Raw genomic sequence first — 12,893 nt, 5'->3', positions numbered from 1 at the left:
ATTGTTCAAGACTGGTGCTTTAGTAACTACTAGATGGAGAAATGACCCAGTCCATGTTCACAGAAAGGAAATACTGAGATGGACACAACTTCTAGTCTTCCTCAAAATCAAAATATTCTTCTCAAATACTCACAATCCCCCATAAGAGACACCTAACATGCAATAAATGGTTAATAAATGGTTACTTGTGCTCTTCAACTTAACAAAATCCAGGGGTAACATAGCTTTGCTCTCTGTGAGCTAAATTTATCAGATAAGAAATCTGAAAAGATGTTGTTTGATAATATTTCTGCTAACGGCACCAAGAACCAGGAAGTAAAAATTACAGTACGCAATATCAAAACTGATTTTCATTTTTTTGTTCTGCATCAGAGAAGCACAGATAGGAACCATCAAGCCTCTGTCAATACTAGTGTAAACTGAAGTTTTAACTTTCACTTTCATGTTTGAACAGTCTTGGCTATTGTCAACAATGTGAATTGAAGTCTTCTAGAGAACTGATAGGCACTGCAGTTTCTCGTCTCTCAAAGGTCTTCCCTGAAGATCTTCCCTGAAGAGCAGTTTGGCATGACCCCTTGTTCTCAATATTTGTTACCATCTTTTTCATAGTAGACATCTCTTGGTTACAGGAAAACAACCAACCAACCAACCAACCAAAAAAACCTGCCACCAACAATTCTACAGTGCAAGAACATGGTCTTACCAAGAAACTCAATAAAGTGTGCAGCGTTAGTAAAAATAAACTCTTCTATATTCTTTTTCAAATATGCTTTTTTTTCCCCCAATGGTTCTAGAACACTTATTGACTGTAGAAGAAAAAACAAGTATTCCACTTGCCAAAATAACTGAAGAATCAAAACATGCTTTGTCCTGATGCAGAACAACCAAAAATAAAAAGGCTAATAGGTAGCAGCTCAGGAGTACAGGATATGGGAAACTCAGGGTCAGATCTGTGTTCCAGTATCGATCTCTCCTGTTGAAATAGTTTGGGTACAAAAACCTAATGACTTAGTTGGCTAAGGAAAGGTTATGTTCATTGAAAAGCCTTTTTTTTTGGAAGCTGAAAAAATGACCTCCAAGTCTAGGAGTCTTAAACTATGCTCCTAAAAAGCACATATTTTCAGAGAGCACCCCTGCTACTTTGCTCAAGCTTGCTTTTAGGACAGCATCTACACAAGAACAACATTTCCATAGACACCATTTCATGTCCAGGGTTTTGAATGGGCAATAGTTTTGATGGAAAAGAGGCTTTTTTCAATCTAATTTCTGCAAAAGTTCAGGCTTGCTAGGGATCAAGTACCTCCAGTCCCATAGATAACCTGCATAGATATCTTGCCTAATAAGTTCCAGAGTTCCCATCACCTACACACTTCTGATCCAGGCATGGGTAAATACATGTTTATGTAGAAATATGACCTGTTTATGTTGACTGTTATTTACCTCATAATGAAATGAACATTGTGTGATAAATATCCACGTTCTGTGAAAGTTCTTTTGGATCAGGATTTAAAAAATTATCCGATGGTTAACCACTTCTTAACCAGGTATGTTGAAAAACATCTGCTACTAATTTAAGGGACACACTACTGAAGTCAAAGCTTTGAAGTCTGTTCTCCATACTGTACACATACATATACTGTCTAGCACCTTCAAAAGTTAGTGGGAGTTATGCATACATACACGGACAGAAAAAACAAGCTCTTGAAGCTACACAAAGCTCAGTTTATGTACAGTCTTATGTAGGTTTGGCATCTGAGGAAGTAAGGAGTAGTTAGCAGCTAATGTGTTTCCTGTGAACTGGTAGGATGAATAAAACTTGATGTGGATGAAAGGAATAAAAAATATTTTATTGCCTCATAGGAAGGCTACATACCCATGCATTTCATGTACTTTATTTATGCAATCACTTTCATCAGAACAAGTGGAAGCTGTGTGTCTGCTCTGAGGGAAGAATTGGTCCCAAGGTTGTATAGAACAATTATATGTCAGAGAGTATTATTATCTACAAAGCCTTGCTTTATAGTATGTTGGCCAAAGGAAGCAGAAAAATAATGCTTACATTGATTAAATATATTTACATTATGGCAAACACATTCAAAAAGCACACTATAATCTTCCAGGAATGAAAGCAAGCTGAAGGGAGCTTTACTGTAAAATTTGGCAACAGATGTGATAACAGAATAATGAGATCCTGAAGGAGAGATCTGGCTGTTGTGTATAAATGGAAAGAAAAGGAGAGATTTTAAAGACATTTCTGGACAAACATTGTATGTGGAACTTTTGAATCTCTCTTATGAGACTTAGTAATGTTGTGTCTTTGCTGCAGACCATACTGAGTGACAGAGTGGACAAGACTAAGTGACAGCCAATATCCAGCAGAGACATACTCCAGTTCCTGCATCCATTTTGCTATAGCCCTCTTCTGTGTAAGAAGTATGGAAATTTTCAGGGTTTCATTTTATGGATCTCAGTCCTGCTGCAATCTCAGTTGCTATGACAATTCCTTCTCAGCATCTTATCAAGCCTGCTCTTTCTGGTACACGCACAGAAGTGATACTGGCTTAGCAGCTCATCAAACTGAGCGACTTCTGGGGGCACACTTCAGTTTTTTGTTTGTAGTCTTTGTATCAGGAGGTGGCAAAACATGGATTTGTTTGGAAGGACAGCCTGTGCCCAATGTTGGCATTCAGGTGATTTTCTTGCTGGAATAGAGGAAGCAAATCTAGGCCACGAGGCGTGACAGAGGGTGTGTTGGCAGCAGCTTGTCATTTGGAGGAACAGCAGTGGTCTTTGACAAGGCGACTACAGAGGTTACCTGGAGTGGTAACTGTGATAGAAGAGGACTGGGCTCTTCCTGTGCTGAGTGGGTGCTCTCCATCTGGAGTACTGCTTTTCACCTCCTCTATCCTTTCATAATCAGAGTATTTAGTTGGTGTTTGCTAAAAGATGATCCTAGTGCATGCTCCCAATTACAAGAGCCTGATGTGCTGGATTATTTTCCCTCAACACTCTGGCCCCATCCAGAGGATCTTACATTCTGCCCACTTGTGCGAGATTGCATCTTCACACCTGGAAACTTTGAGTCCAGCTCTGAAAATCATGACCCTTGCTAAGTTTACCTCAGACAGATCTGGTGTCCTAATATCAGCTGAAAGCAGAAGACTTGGCAAGTGACCTTCTGGATGACATTTTATTAAGAAGAGATGTTGCAAATCTGACCCACATATTGGCAGTGAGGTCAAACACTTAACAGGGCTCTATACATGGACAGTTGAGCTCTAGTAAGCAAGGATGGATTAGGTTATGCCTCAAGAAAGCACTGCACAGACATATGGAAATGTGCAAGTGCACAGAAGAGCCTCATGTCAGCAGAAATTTGGCATAGAGTGTCTTCTGGAGTGACAATCCCCGCTGCAGGCATGGAAGAAGTCAATATACACGAGTGGAATTCAGGATAGAGGCAAACTCTGACAACTGAGCAGGAATAAATGGCACAGCAAGGATGTAAGTGTTTAGCACAGATATGTTAGCCAGGGCTAGTGGTGATTCTGGCTACAGACCTCTCAAGAGACTTAGAAACCATTTTTTACAAGGGATTTAAGATGCCTCTTGTTAATTGATTTAGCACATTCAGTCTTGATTGTCTTTTAGGAATTATAGCCCCTCTGAAGAATAAATTTAACACCAAACCATGTGTGGAAAGGAGTTTGTGACAGATGATTTCTGGCAAGAGTCAACACAAGTCACTTTAAGTAAACAACAACCCACCTCCCTAATCCAGAAGCAGTTTCTCAATTTAAGCTACATGCATCTCATCAGTTTGTAAAGGTTTTTAGAGACATTTTGATAAAATACTGTCTAGAGAAAGGACAGCCTACGATCAATGGAAAAAAACATCAACTCAAAATAGATGCAGACTTCAGCTTCCACACCACCTGGCAGAGCTGCAGATCTACTGAAATCTGATTATTTACAACGGCTACTTAAACAGTGTACCATGCTCTGAAAGCTGACATGAAACATCCTCTTTGATGTAAAATATCTCCTTTTACAACCATCCAATTCAGCAGAGTTTTTCCCGAGAGACCACTGAAATTTATAGGATGTCATCTTGTTATTAAGAAATTGGAAAATGCAACTCTTACTGCTCAACCCTGTGAAAGATGAGTGTGAATGTTTGTTTTTTTTTTCTTCTGGATTGCAGAGACACTAAAGTGTATGGAATTTTTCTTTTTGGATAAAAATAATGAGTACAAATAAAGTACAAAAACCAAAACCCAAACATAGCCAATGTAAGTGCTGCTTGTAAGCTACTGATCTTAGGATGCCAATATCCCGTTCATCAGATAGGGTTGGTAAGAATAACTTCATTTATTAGTTTAAATGACATCACCAGATAGCTGGAAATTCACTGTCAGCTATATGCAAAGCTCTGGAAAAGAAAACTGTGGCAATAAAAAAAAAAATGAAAAACTTCATATCCATAGCAAAACATGGCAAATAAAAAGAAATGGCTTAAATATAAAGCAAATAAAAAATTGACCGTTCTTTCAACATACATTTAATATATTTGATGTAAAGAATACATTCTTTTTTTTTTTTTTTTTCTTACTGGTGAAAAAGGCAAACTGAAAATGTACATAAGCCATCAACCTTTGATGGGTATCTGGAGCCAGCAGTCATGTTTATCAAAGTTTGATTTGCATTTTGCTGTATGCTACTACAAGTTGCTGCCTGTTCAGTTTTTCTATGACGGCAGCAAATCAAAGCCTTAGAGAATAGAGGTCTTACTTGTTGCCTATAAATATCAGCGGGTCACCAAAAGAAAGAACCAGTAAAACATAAAACTTGGGAGTGATTAACAAAGAGATCATTTAAAAAAAAAAAAAAAAGAATCATTATGATTATATACTTATGAAATTGAATGCTATGCTGTCCTAAAAAAAAAAAAATCTGGTAGGAAAAAATTCCAACCTTGTGGTTTTCTGTTGTTCTTCTTTTATTTATTTTATACTTAGAGGTGTTTTCCTATGAACTTTGATAGAGAACAAATACATGCTCTGTGGGCCAGATCTGACTTACATGCAACACTTCATTTTCTTAATAGGCAGAATCTAATATGTTTTTAGGTAACTTTTGGCACTTGAAGCTGAGAAAATCTTGCTTATCTCAGCAGATTCTGAACAGATACAGAGTTGTCTTCCTGGATCTAATGACAGCATAAAACTTTTCTTTCTGAGAAACTGAGAAGACATACAATTTTTCTGTACTATGAAAACTGCAGCATTCATATACTCAGAGCATTCATAAAACATAACAGCTGCATCTTTCCCAGTAAAACGTAACTCAGAGCATCAGAGTCTGCTGTGATTCTTTACTGTGTGCAGAACCAAATCCATTTCAGAAGCACAGAAAAATTTGTATTTTCCTCTTCAGGGTAAAAAAAAAAAAAAAGCCTGATCCTGTAAGCATCTGACCACTGTGGAGGCATGCTGGCATATATGCTTCAGCAATTTGACTGAACTCGATCTTAATTGAGTAAAGATTAATTGTAAATCAAGGCCTAAGAAGGGACTTTTGCAATGATTTGTGCTAGAAGTTCCATGGGGGGTTGAGATGCCCTTTGCAGAGCCCTAAGAACAGAAAATAGAGTTGTTAAGCATTACGGTCAGTGTAGTTTCTGAAAAAGAGAAGGCTGATGTGACATTCCCTCTGCCTGTCCTCAGCTTGCCAACCTGTCTGAGCCTTCAGCCGATTCCAGACAGCTTGGACATAGAGACAGCTTAGACAAAAGCTGTTGAGTTTCTGCTCGTTTTAGACAGGTTTCAAAGAGGAAAGATCCAGGCATCTTTTCCATTAGGATGAGCACAGGTAGGACTCAGCTTTTATCTGTTCCCACAAGCACTGCTGGCCAGCCATCAGCACTGCATGCAGGTGGACAAACCAGGTCACTGACTATGGCTGAGGCTGTGATGGGAGGTTTGCTGCTATTTCTTACTGCATATCTGTTTCCTAAAACTGAAAGTGGCATCCTTAAAGTGCATGATCTTTCAACATTCAACTACTTTGCTCTATCTTGTGTGCTACTGTGTGTTACTTGCATGTGTGAAGACTATTTCCTTTCTGGACTTTGATCTTTCCATACTAGCTATGGACTGGTCTCCTTGCTGCACAACTTCACTTAAGCCTTTTCCCTCAAACATTGACTCTGCATCCAAAGCATTTTTGTATATTAAAAGAGGGAACCTTACTGTCATCTGGAAAAGCTTCCATATTTAAAAACTATTTGATGAATATATTGGCTTGATCATCCCACTCTGTCATCAGGAAACTTCCTGCCTTGTACAAAACAACTTGTTCACAAGTGGTTTCTTTTTAGCAAATGATCTGATTTTTCCCCTTAGTTTAAACTGTGCAGTTTCTGAGTATTAAGTAGGACTTCTTTCCAAAAACATTGTCAAATTGCGCTCTTATCTTCACCAATGCCCCTTTACTGCCAGCTGCAAACAAATGCAAAATGTAAGCACAGTTCCTTCCCTGAGATACAGCCTCTATGTGTAAGGCCAGAAGCAGCAGGTGGAGAGGGCCAGGGGAGAGCACAGGGCACAATGGAACAATGGTGGTCACAGCAATGATTTCAGCCTGCCACAGCTGCCCAACCCTCCACAAATTTTTTCTCCTTGGGGTAAAGATGACAAAAGAGAGATTTGAAGAAAGACAATGAGATAGTTTTGCAGATGTTTACAGGGAGCTGCTCTTGTATGTGAGAAACAACATGGCAGTAAGCACAAAGGTGCTTGTGTGACAGTATTAACCACTGGGTGATGGAGCTGGCATCGCTCATAGCAGCACGAAGCCTGGAGTTGACATCGTGGTAATTATTTGAGAGGATGGTCAGTCAAACTCTGCAATGTTTGAATGAATAGGTTTGTATCACCTCTGGCACATTTCACTTCAACCAGATCTTCATTCTCACTGCTGCCACTGACTCTTTATCAACGTGCCCCCGTGTTGTGAACTTGGTGTTTATCAGTAAATGCCATCTGCTTGCCCCTTCTTTTTTTGACATGAGATAGATGTGAAACTTCACTGCAGACACTAACAATCTGTTTCAGGGGTTCCCAGACTTCTTTATACAATTCTACATAGCAATAACAATTTATGCTTTGCCTTTGGACTACATCTTTGTTTGTAGCATTTGAATACCAAAGTCTAAGCTTCAACTTAAATTGGAAATTATTTGGTTTTCAGAATCATCCATGATACACCAGCATCCCCAGTAGGCCAGTGTATATTTGTTAACAAAATACCAAACAAACAAAAATAAAATGGAGGCAATGAAATTACTTTCATATAAATACTGTGTACGGATAGATATGCAACAACACAGTGTTTTGTGGTTGGAAGCCAGATTCCTGATTTGCATTCAGTTACAGTGCTGAGTGCGGGAGATGCTTCAGGTATCTCAGATGGTGCCAGATATATCCTTTTCCATATATATGCTCTTTGAACACTAAAATGGTATCTTTCTGATCAACAGTGGTCTTTAAGCTTGATAAACTGCAGCAAAGACAAATGATAATGCAGTTTATTTCCTGCAACCAATGTCTTTGTAGCTGTTGGCTCACTCAGCAGGACATTACTGTAAAGATTTATTTTTTAATATCCCCACTTTGCCTCTCAGCGGTAGAAAAATTGAAGGCAAAACTTCTAATGTTTCAAGACAGCAATTACTGTGCATTATTTCAATAGTATATCAGTGCTGACCTTCATCCTTTACACAAAAAGCATCATACTGGTCATTCACAAAGGGATCGGTTTCAATTTTAACCTCAATGGCTTTCACGCTCTGCTGTTTGCTGCCCGTCTTTCTGCATATAATTGTCCTAAAATGAAGAAGAAGAAGAAAAAAAAACAATCAGAAATCTTCTGGAGTTGTACATGCAGGTGAAGTTTGGAAATCTTTTAGCAGGGTATTCAGGTAGCCTCAGCTTAACTGTTTAAGAGTTGGCACATAAGGCGATAGTGTGGGAGGATGTACGAAAAAAGCCAAAGTAGAATTAGAAGTAATTAAAAAAAAAGTTTGCTGTAGATCAGTTCAAGGCATATGAAGCAATAAAAGGTGTTTATCTTATATTCTGTAATACTTCTAAAATATCAGACCAAGTCCTGGTGTGTTTAAGTACACATTCTGCTCTCATATTCCAGCAATACAAACTCCCACCAAGGATACCTGGATAAAAAATGAATAGAAGTTTCAAGATTTGGTCTGAAAGATTATAAATCATTAGCAATAGAATTATGCTTGCTGCATAAGTTCCAGGGTATTTTATCATAGCTGGTATTTTAATCTGCTACACATATGTGGATGAAAGCATTTTTTACCTGTTTCAGTTTCTCCATTCGGAAAACAGAAATAGCAATATTTACTCTTGTACTGGGCTAAAGCACACAGTTTTGTTGGACTAGGGATGGTGCAGATGCATAGCCAAGACACAGTGTTGTACACCAAAATGCTTCCAAAAACATCACAGCTCCAAAAAGTAACTTGAAGGAACTGGCAAGACAGAAATGCTGCATTTATAGCCTCTCTCCATTTTCAAATCATGTTCCTGTTAAAGGTTAAAGTTAAATCCCCTTAATTTGTTCTTAAAATGCAAGCTCAAAAATTCAACTTGAGTTATTGGAAGAAAAACTGTTGTTGTTGCTGTTTCTTTTTTTTTTTTTTTTAACAGTAATTCCACACCTTTGCATGAACTCCATTTTTATTGGTCTGGTACACAGCCATGCCTAATCCATCCTGTTGCCCTCTATAGGCTTGGACAAAGGTAATTTTGTTCTACAAGTCTGTAGATGTAGATTGTAGATTGTACAAGTTGTACAAATTGTAGATTCTACAAGTCTTTGTTCTACAAGTCTGTAGATGCTGAACATAAAGGAAGAGATTATTAATTATGTCTTCTCTCATCTGTGTTGGCTGCTTGAAACTAACTAATAAAAGACAGTTTGTTAGAGAAGACACTGCTTTTATTGTTTCAATGATGGTTACAAAGGCTGGGAAAGTGAATTCAGCCCAAATTTTTGCAGCTGGATATTAATGGTGTGTGTTTTATTTTGTGTGGACTGCAGGTCTGCAGAAGTGTTGCATGGTCAGTTCTACTAGTGAAAGCAAGACAAAAATGCTTTCCACAGAGGAATCTTTCCAGTGAAGGAAATTTATCATTTTGTATTGTGCAACGGTTGAGCTAATTTTGCCAGCAGTCCCACACTCAATTTGGAGAATAAAATAAATGTTGACTAAGTGCCCATTCACTGAATGTGGAAAAGCTCCAGTGGAAAGCCAATATTTGATCATGCACTTAAATACTACACAACAATTGATTTACACAAGTGGACTGAATTACGATTGTGCAGACCATCTTAATTCTGACGTGTTAGCTCTTGAGCAGTTAAACATGCAACTTTAAAGTGATTTTAATGTAAACAAACAAAAACGATATGAAAAAAGACATATGGTGCTGGTCACGCATACATACCAGAATGGTTCCTACTCCATTTCTGCTCTGAGAAATGACATGATGCAATCCCCTGCTAAAAGTTGCTTTATAATTGCAAAGCAAACATTTCTTTCGTAAGGAAAACACATGTTTATTTTTTAGGGATCACTTGAAAAACAATATTATCCATAGGAGTTTAAAATCGAGTTCTCTTAGAATTAAATGCCATATTTTAAGGTTTGAGTCCTTTAAGTCAACAATCAGGCACATAGACAAAAGTGACCTGGTCTATCAAAGTGGGTTTAGATGACTGAGAGAATCAGGCCATCAATTAGCAAATTTTTGTGTGTATTCACGTATTGTTCCACTAGGTCTTACAGGGCCTAGGTAAATAAAACTGTTATGTCCTATGACGCCTTTCAAAAAGTGACAGAATCTTAACCTTTTCAATAATCACTTACTTGTCTAGGTACCTACATCGCTTTTGCCTTGCAACACTGAGTAGACAGATCCTGAAATGTCTTTAAAGATCTGGGCCTTTTACTTGTGATTGTGTACTTAAGACTTCAGCCTTAAATAAATAAACAGCCAATAAATAAATAAATTTATATCCTTGGTATATTCATATAATTACAAAAACTGGATATTTGGCTCACATGTAAGGCTTTATTAGAAAACCAAGTATTTCTTTTTTTTCCCAAGTTTTGTACAATGAATTACAAGCTTGTAGGTGATAAAAATTGAATATATTGAATAATAAATTAACTTTAAAGCATTTCTTAGCTATTCAGTGAGATCAAACTTATAAAGGTGTATCTATGCATATTATATGAAGTTTAAAAATTATTCTTCCTGACTATCTTTTTTCCTGCAACAAAGCAGGCCTTTGCTAATCCTCTACTTAGGATTTTAATTCGGATTTTGTCGTATTAAAATTGATCTGATTAAAACTGAAAACATTCTAATGTAATTATTCTGTGATTAAATAAATTGTCTTGTACCATAAAAAATAGAAGAAAAAAATGTTTAATGTCTTATATACCTCCTTCTCTGTCACTAGTTTCCTACCATGAACTCAATCCTGCAAGTTTTGAATATTTTCAATAAGCTATTATTACTACTGCTAAAAAGAGCTTCACGAGTCCTCAGCTCTTCTCAACAGTGGCTCTAGTGATTAGAACTGCAATGCCTTTGGCACAGAAATAGTCGCTTTGCAGTCAGTATGACTACAGGTATAACTAAAAATATGGAATAATAGTCTCTTTTCTCAGAGTTGTTGAGGGTGGCATTTAGGGCATATTTCCCTAAATCTATAAAATGCTAGGTTTGCATCTATAATTATAGATGAAGTATGTAGGTACACTTTTGTTTCTGTTCTAAAAGGTAAGTTTTTATGCTTTTAACTTTTTTTTTTTTTTTTTAACCTGATGACTGAAAAATGGCTAGTACCTTCTCGATTCAGGATTCAACGTATGTTGAAATTTGCTCACCAGCAGCATTGCCTTGTTAAAATAAGAAATAAAAAATCATACATTGTTCATATTTGGTTATAACCATCTCTCACAGTTCCAGAACCCTGGTGAGAGGTTGTGGAAATGCATAGCCTGTTTTTTTTTTCTTTCTTATTTCGAATTGTTGTGTTGGAGCATCATCCATTGTGGTTGAGAGGATGAGAGGAAGTTCATATTTTTTGTAGGAAGACATGCATGTACCCAGCCATTTAGAAGAATGTTGTCATATAGGGAATTTTAATTCTATTTATTGCTACTTTCATGGAATAATTGACCCTAAATTTATATAGAAATGCTCAATCCTAACCTTTTATGATATGTTGTAATCTGGTGCTTAGAGCAGTGTAATGTATGATTTTGTATCTTGTATTCAATAAATAAGTGTGATTTTATTTTTCGTTCTACGGAGATCTCTTATGAAAGTAGCATTTTAGACATGCTTGGAAGAAACATATTGAGTTCAGAACGCAGACTATCCAAAATAATCCTCTATATTCACACATCTGCTTGAAACACCAGTGCATCCCTGAAAATTATTCTTACACTGCCACAAACTCTGAAAATCTCTCACAATCCCAGCATAAAAATCAGTCACAAGTACTATTGCTATAGAAAATGTAAGTAACATGCATTATGAGGAAGATAAAAATCCAGACATGGTCCTAGCACCTTATTTTCTTCCTGGCTGTGGTGTTCTCAGAATGTTTTCTGGCTTGCTTCTAATGTTTAACCTTTAAAATTTCAAAATAAATTGTTTTCCTTTTACTCATCAATCTTGTGAGAAATAATTTCAAAGCTTTTATTTTACCTTGTCTTAAAAGTTTAAATGAGGACTGAAAATCAGGCCCATTTTGAAGAGTAAGAGAGTCCTGTGTTTTACAGTTATGGGCAATTGCAATCACAAGCTTCACACAGAGACACTGAACATTTACTTCAGTGATGTCCATCAAATGAGAGTTTAACTGAAGAACACCATTGGAAAAGGAGGGATTTTAGTGGCTTCAGCAAGAGCCCCTGCTCTGTGATGGAAAGCAGAGGGATGCCTGATGGTGTTTCCTTTGATTTCTTGACAAGTCAAGCCAAAAACTAGTGAGGATCTCCTCAGTCCACTGGTACCCAGCCTTGACAGACAATCTTTCTCATGGTGCCTCTTTCCTTTCAAATGAGAAAGCAAGAGAAACCCCAGGGACTCTGCACTGTTTTGAACCTCAGCTTAGTTGCTTATGGGTAATTCATCCAACTAAGAACAATCAACAGTGCTTCCTCTGTGCCTGTCCTGAAAAAAGGGCCAGAGTTACAAGCTGAGTCATGATTCAGCTATTTTATTTAGCATATGTGTGCATGAGGAAGAAATTTAATATTTAGCACATTTAGGTAAGAACCAGGCTTCCCTGAAGTCTTCCACTTCCATTTGCGCTGACTAAATTATTTTCTAATCCATCAGTTAACCAGCAAGTAGTTGGTATATTTTGCATTTCTCCTAATACTGCTGTTCAAGGAAGAAAATAGCAGAAAAGGCTGGCATGAATAGCATTTATTCCACTGTAGGATAGAATATGCCGTTACCTAATACGTATTATAAAGTGAATCTTGTGATGATGTAAATAAACCACAGTAATGATATATATTTATGTATATACTATATATTATGCATGTATAATAAAGATAGACCTAATAAACATACAATATTTTATATACATGATAAACTCTCTTTGTACTAGTATACACTGATACTCCCACTTTCTAATATCATTACATAGCAATTTTGTAATATTTGGAAAATTTTCAGTAAACCTAACCTTATATATATGGAGTTAAAGGCTGAATTTATAGGACATCCATTGTAACAGCACAAAAAACAGTATATGGGACTGGGGTGTTCTGT

General features: G+C 37.1%; 1 protein-coding gene across 2 annotated transcripts in view; it reads right to left on the bottom strand.

The window, feature by feature from the left end:
• SUSD5 (sushi domain containing 5) overlaps window positions 1-12,893 on the bottom strand; it is a 54,047-nt gene that overhangs the window by 21,221 nt on the left and 19,933 nt on the right. For both annotated transcript variants that reach the window (XM_083826534.1, XM_083826533.1), the window contains one exon: window positions 7,768-7,886. In XM_083826534.1, the coding sequence (XP_083682660.1) occupies window positions 7,768-7,886 (119 nt within the window). The remainder of the gene's footprint in view (window positions 1-7,767; window positions 7,887-12,893) is intronic.

This window comes from Anser anser (assembly GCF_964211835.1).
Source record: "Anser anser genome assembly, chromosome: 2".
Taxonomy (NCBI): Eukaryota; Metazoa; Chordata; class Aves; order Anseriformes; family Anatidae; genus Anser; species Anser anser.
This window is presented reverse-complemented; position numbering and strand designations above follow the sequence as displayed.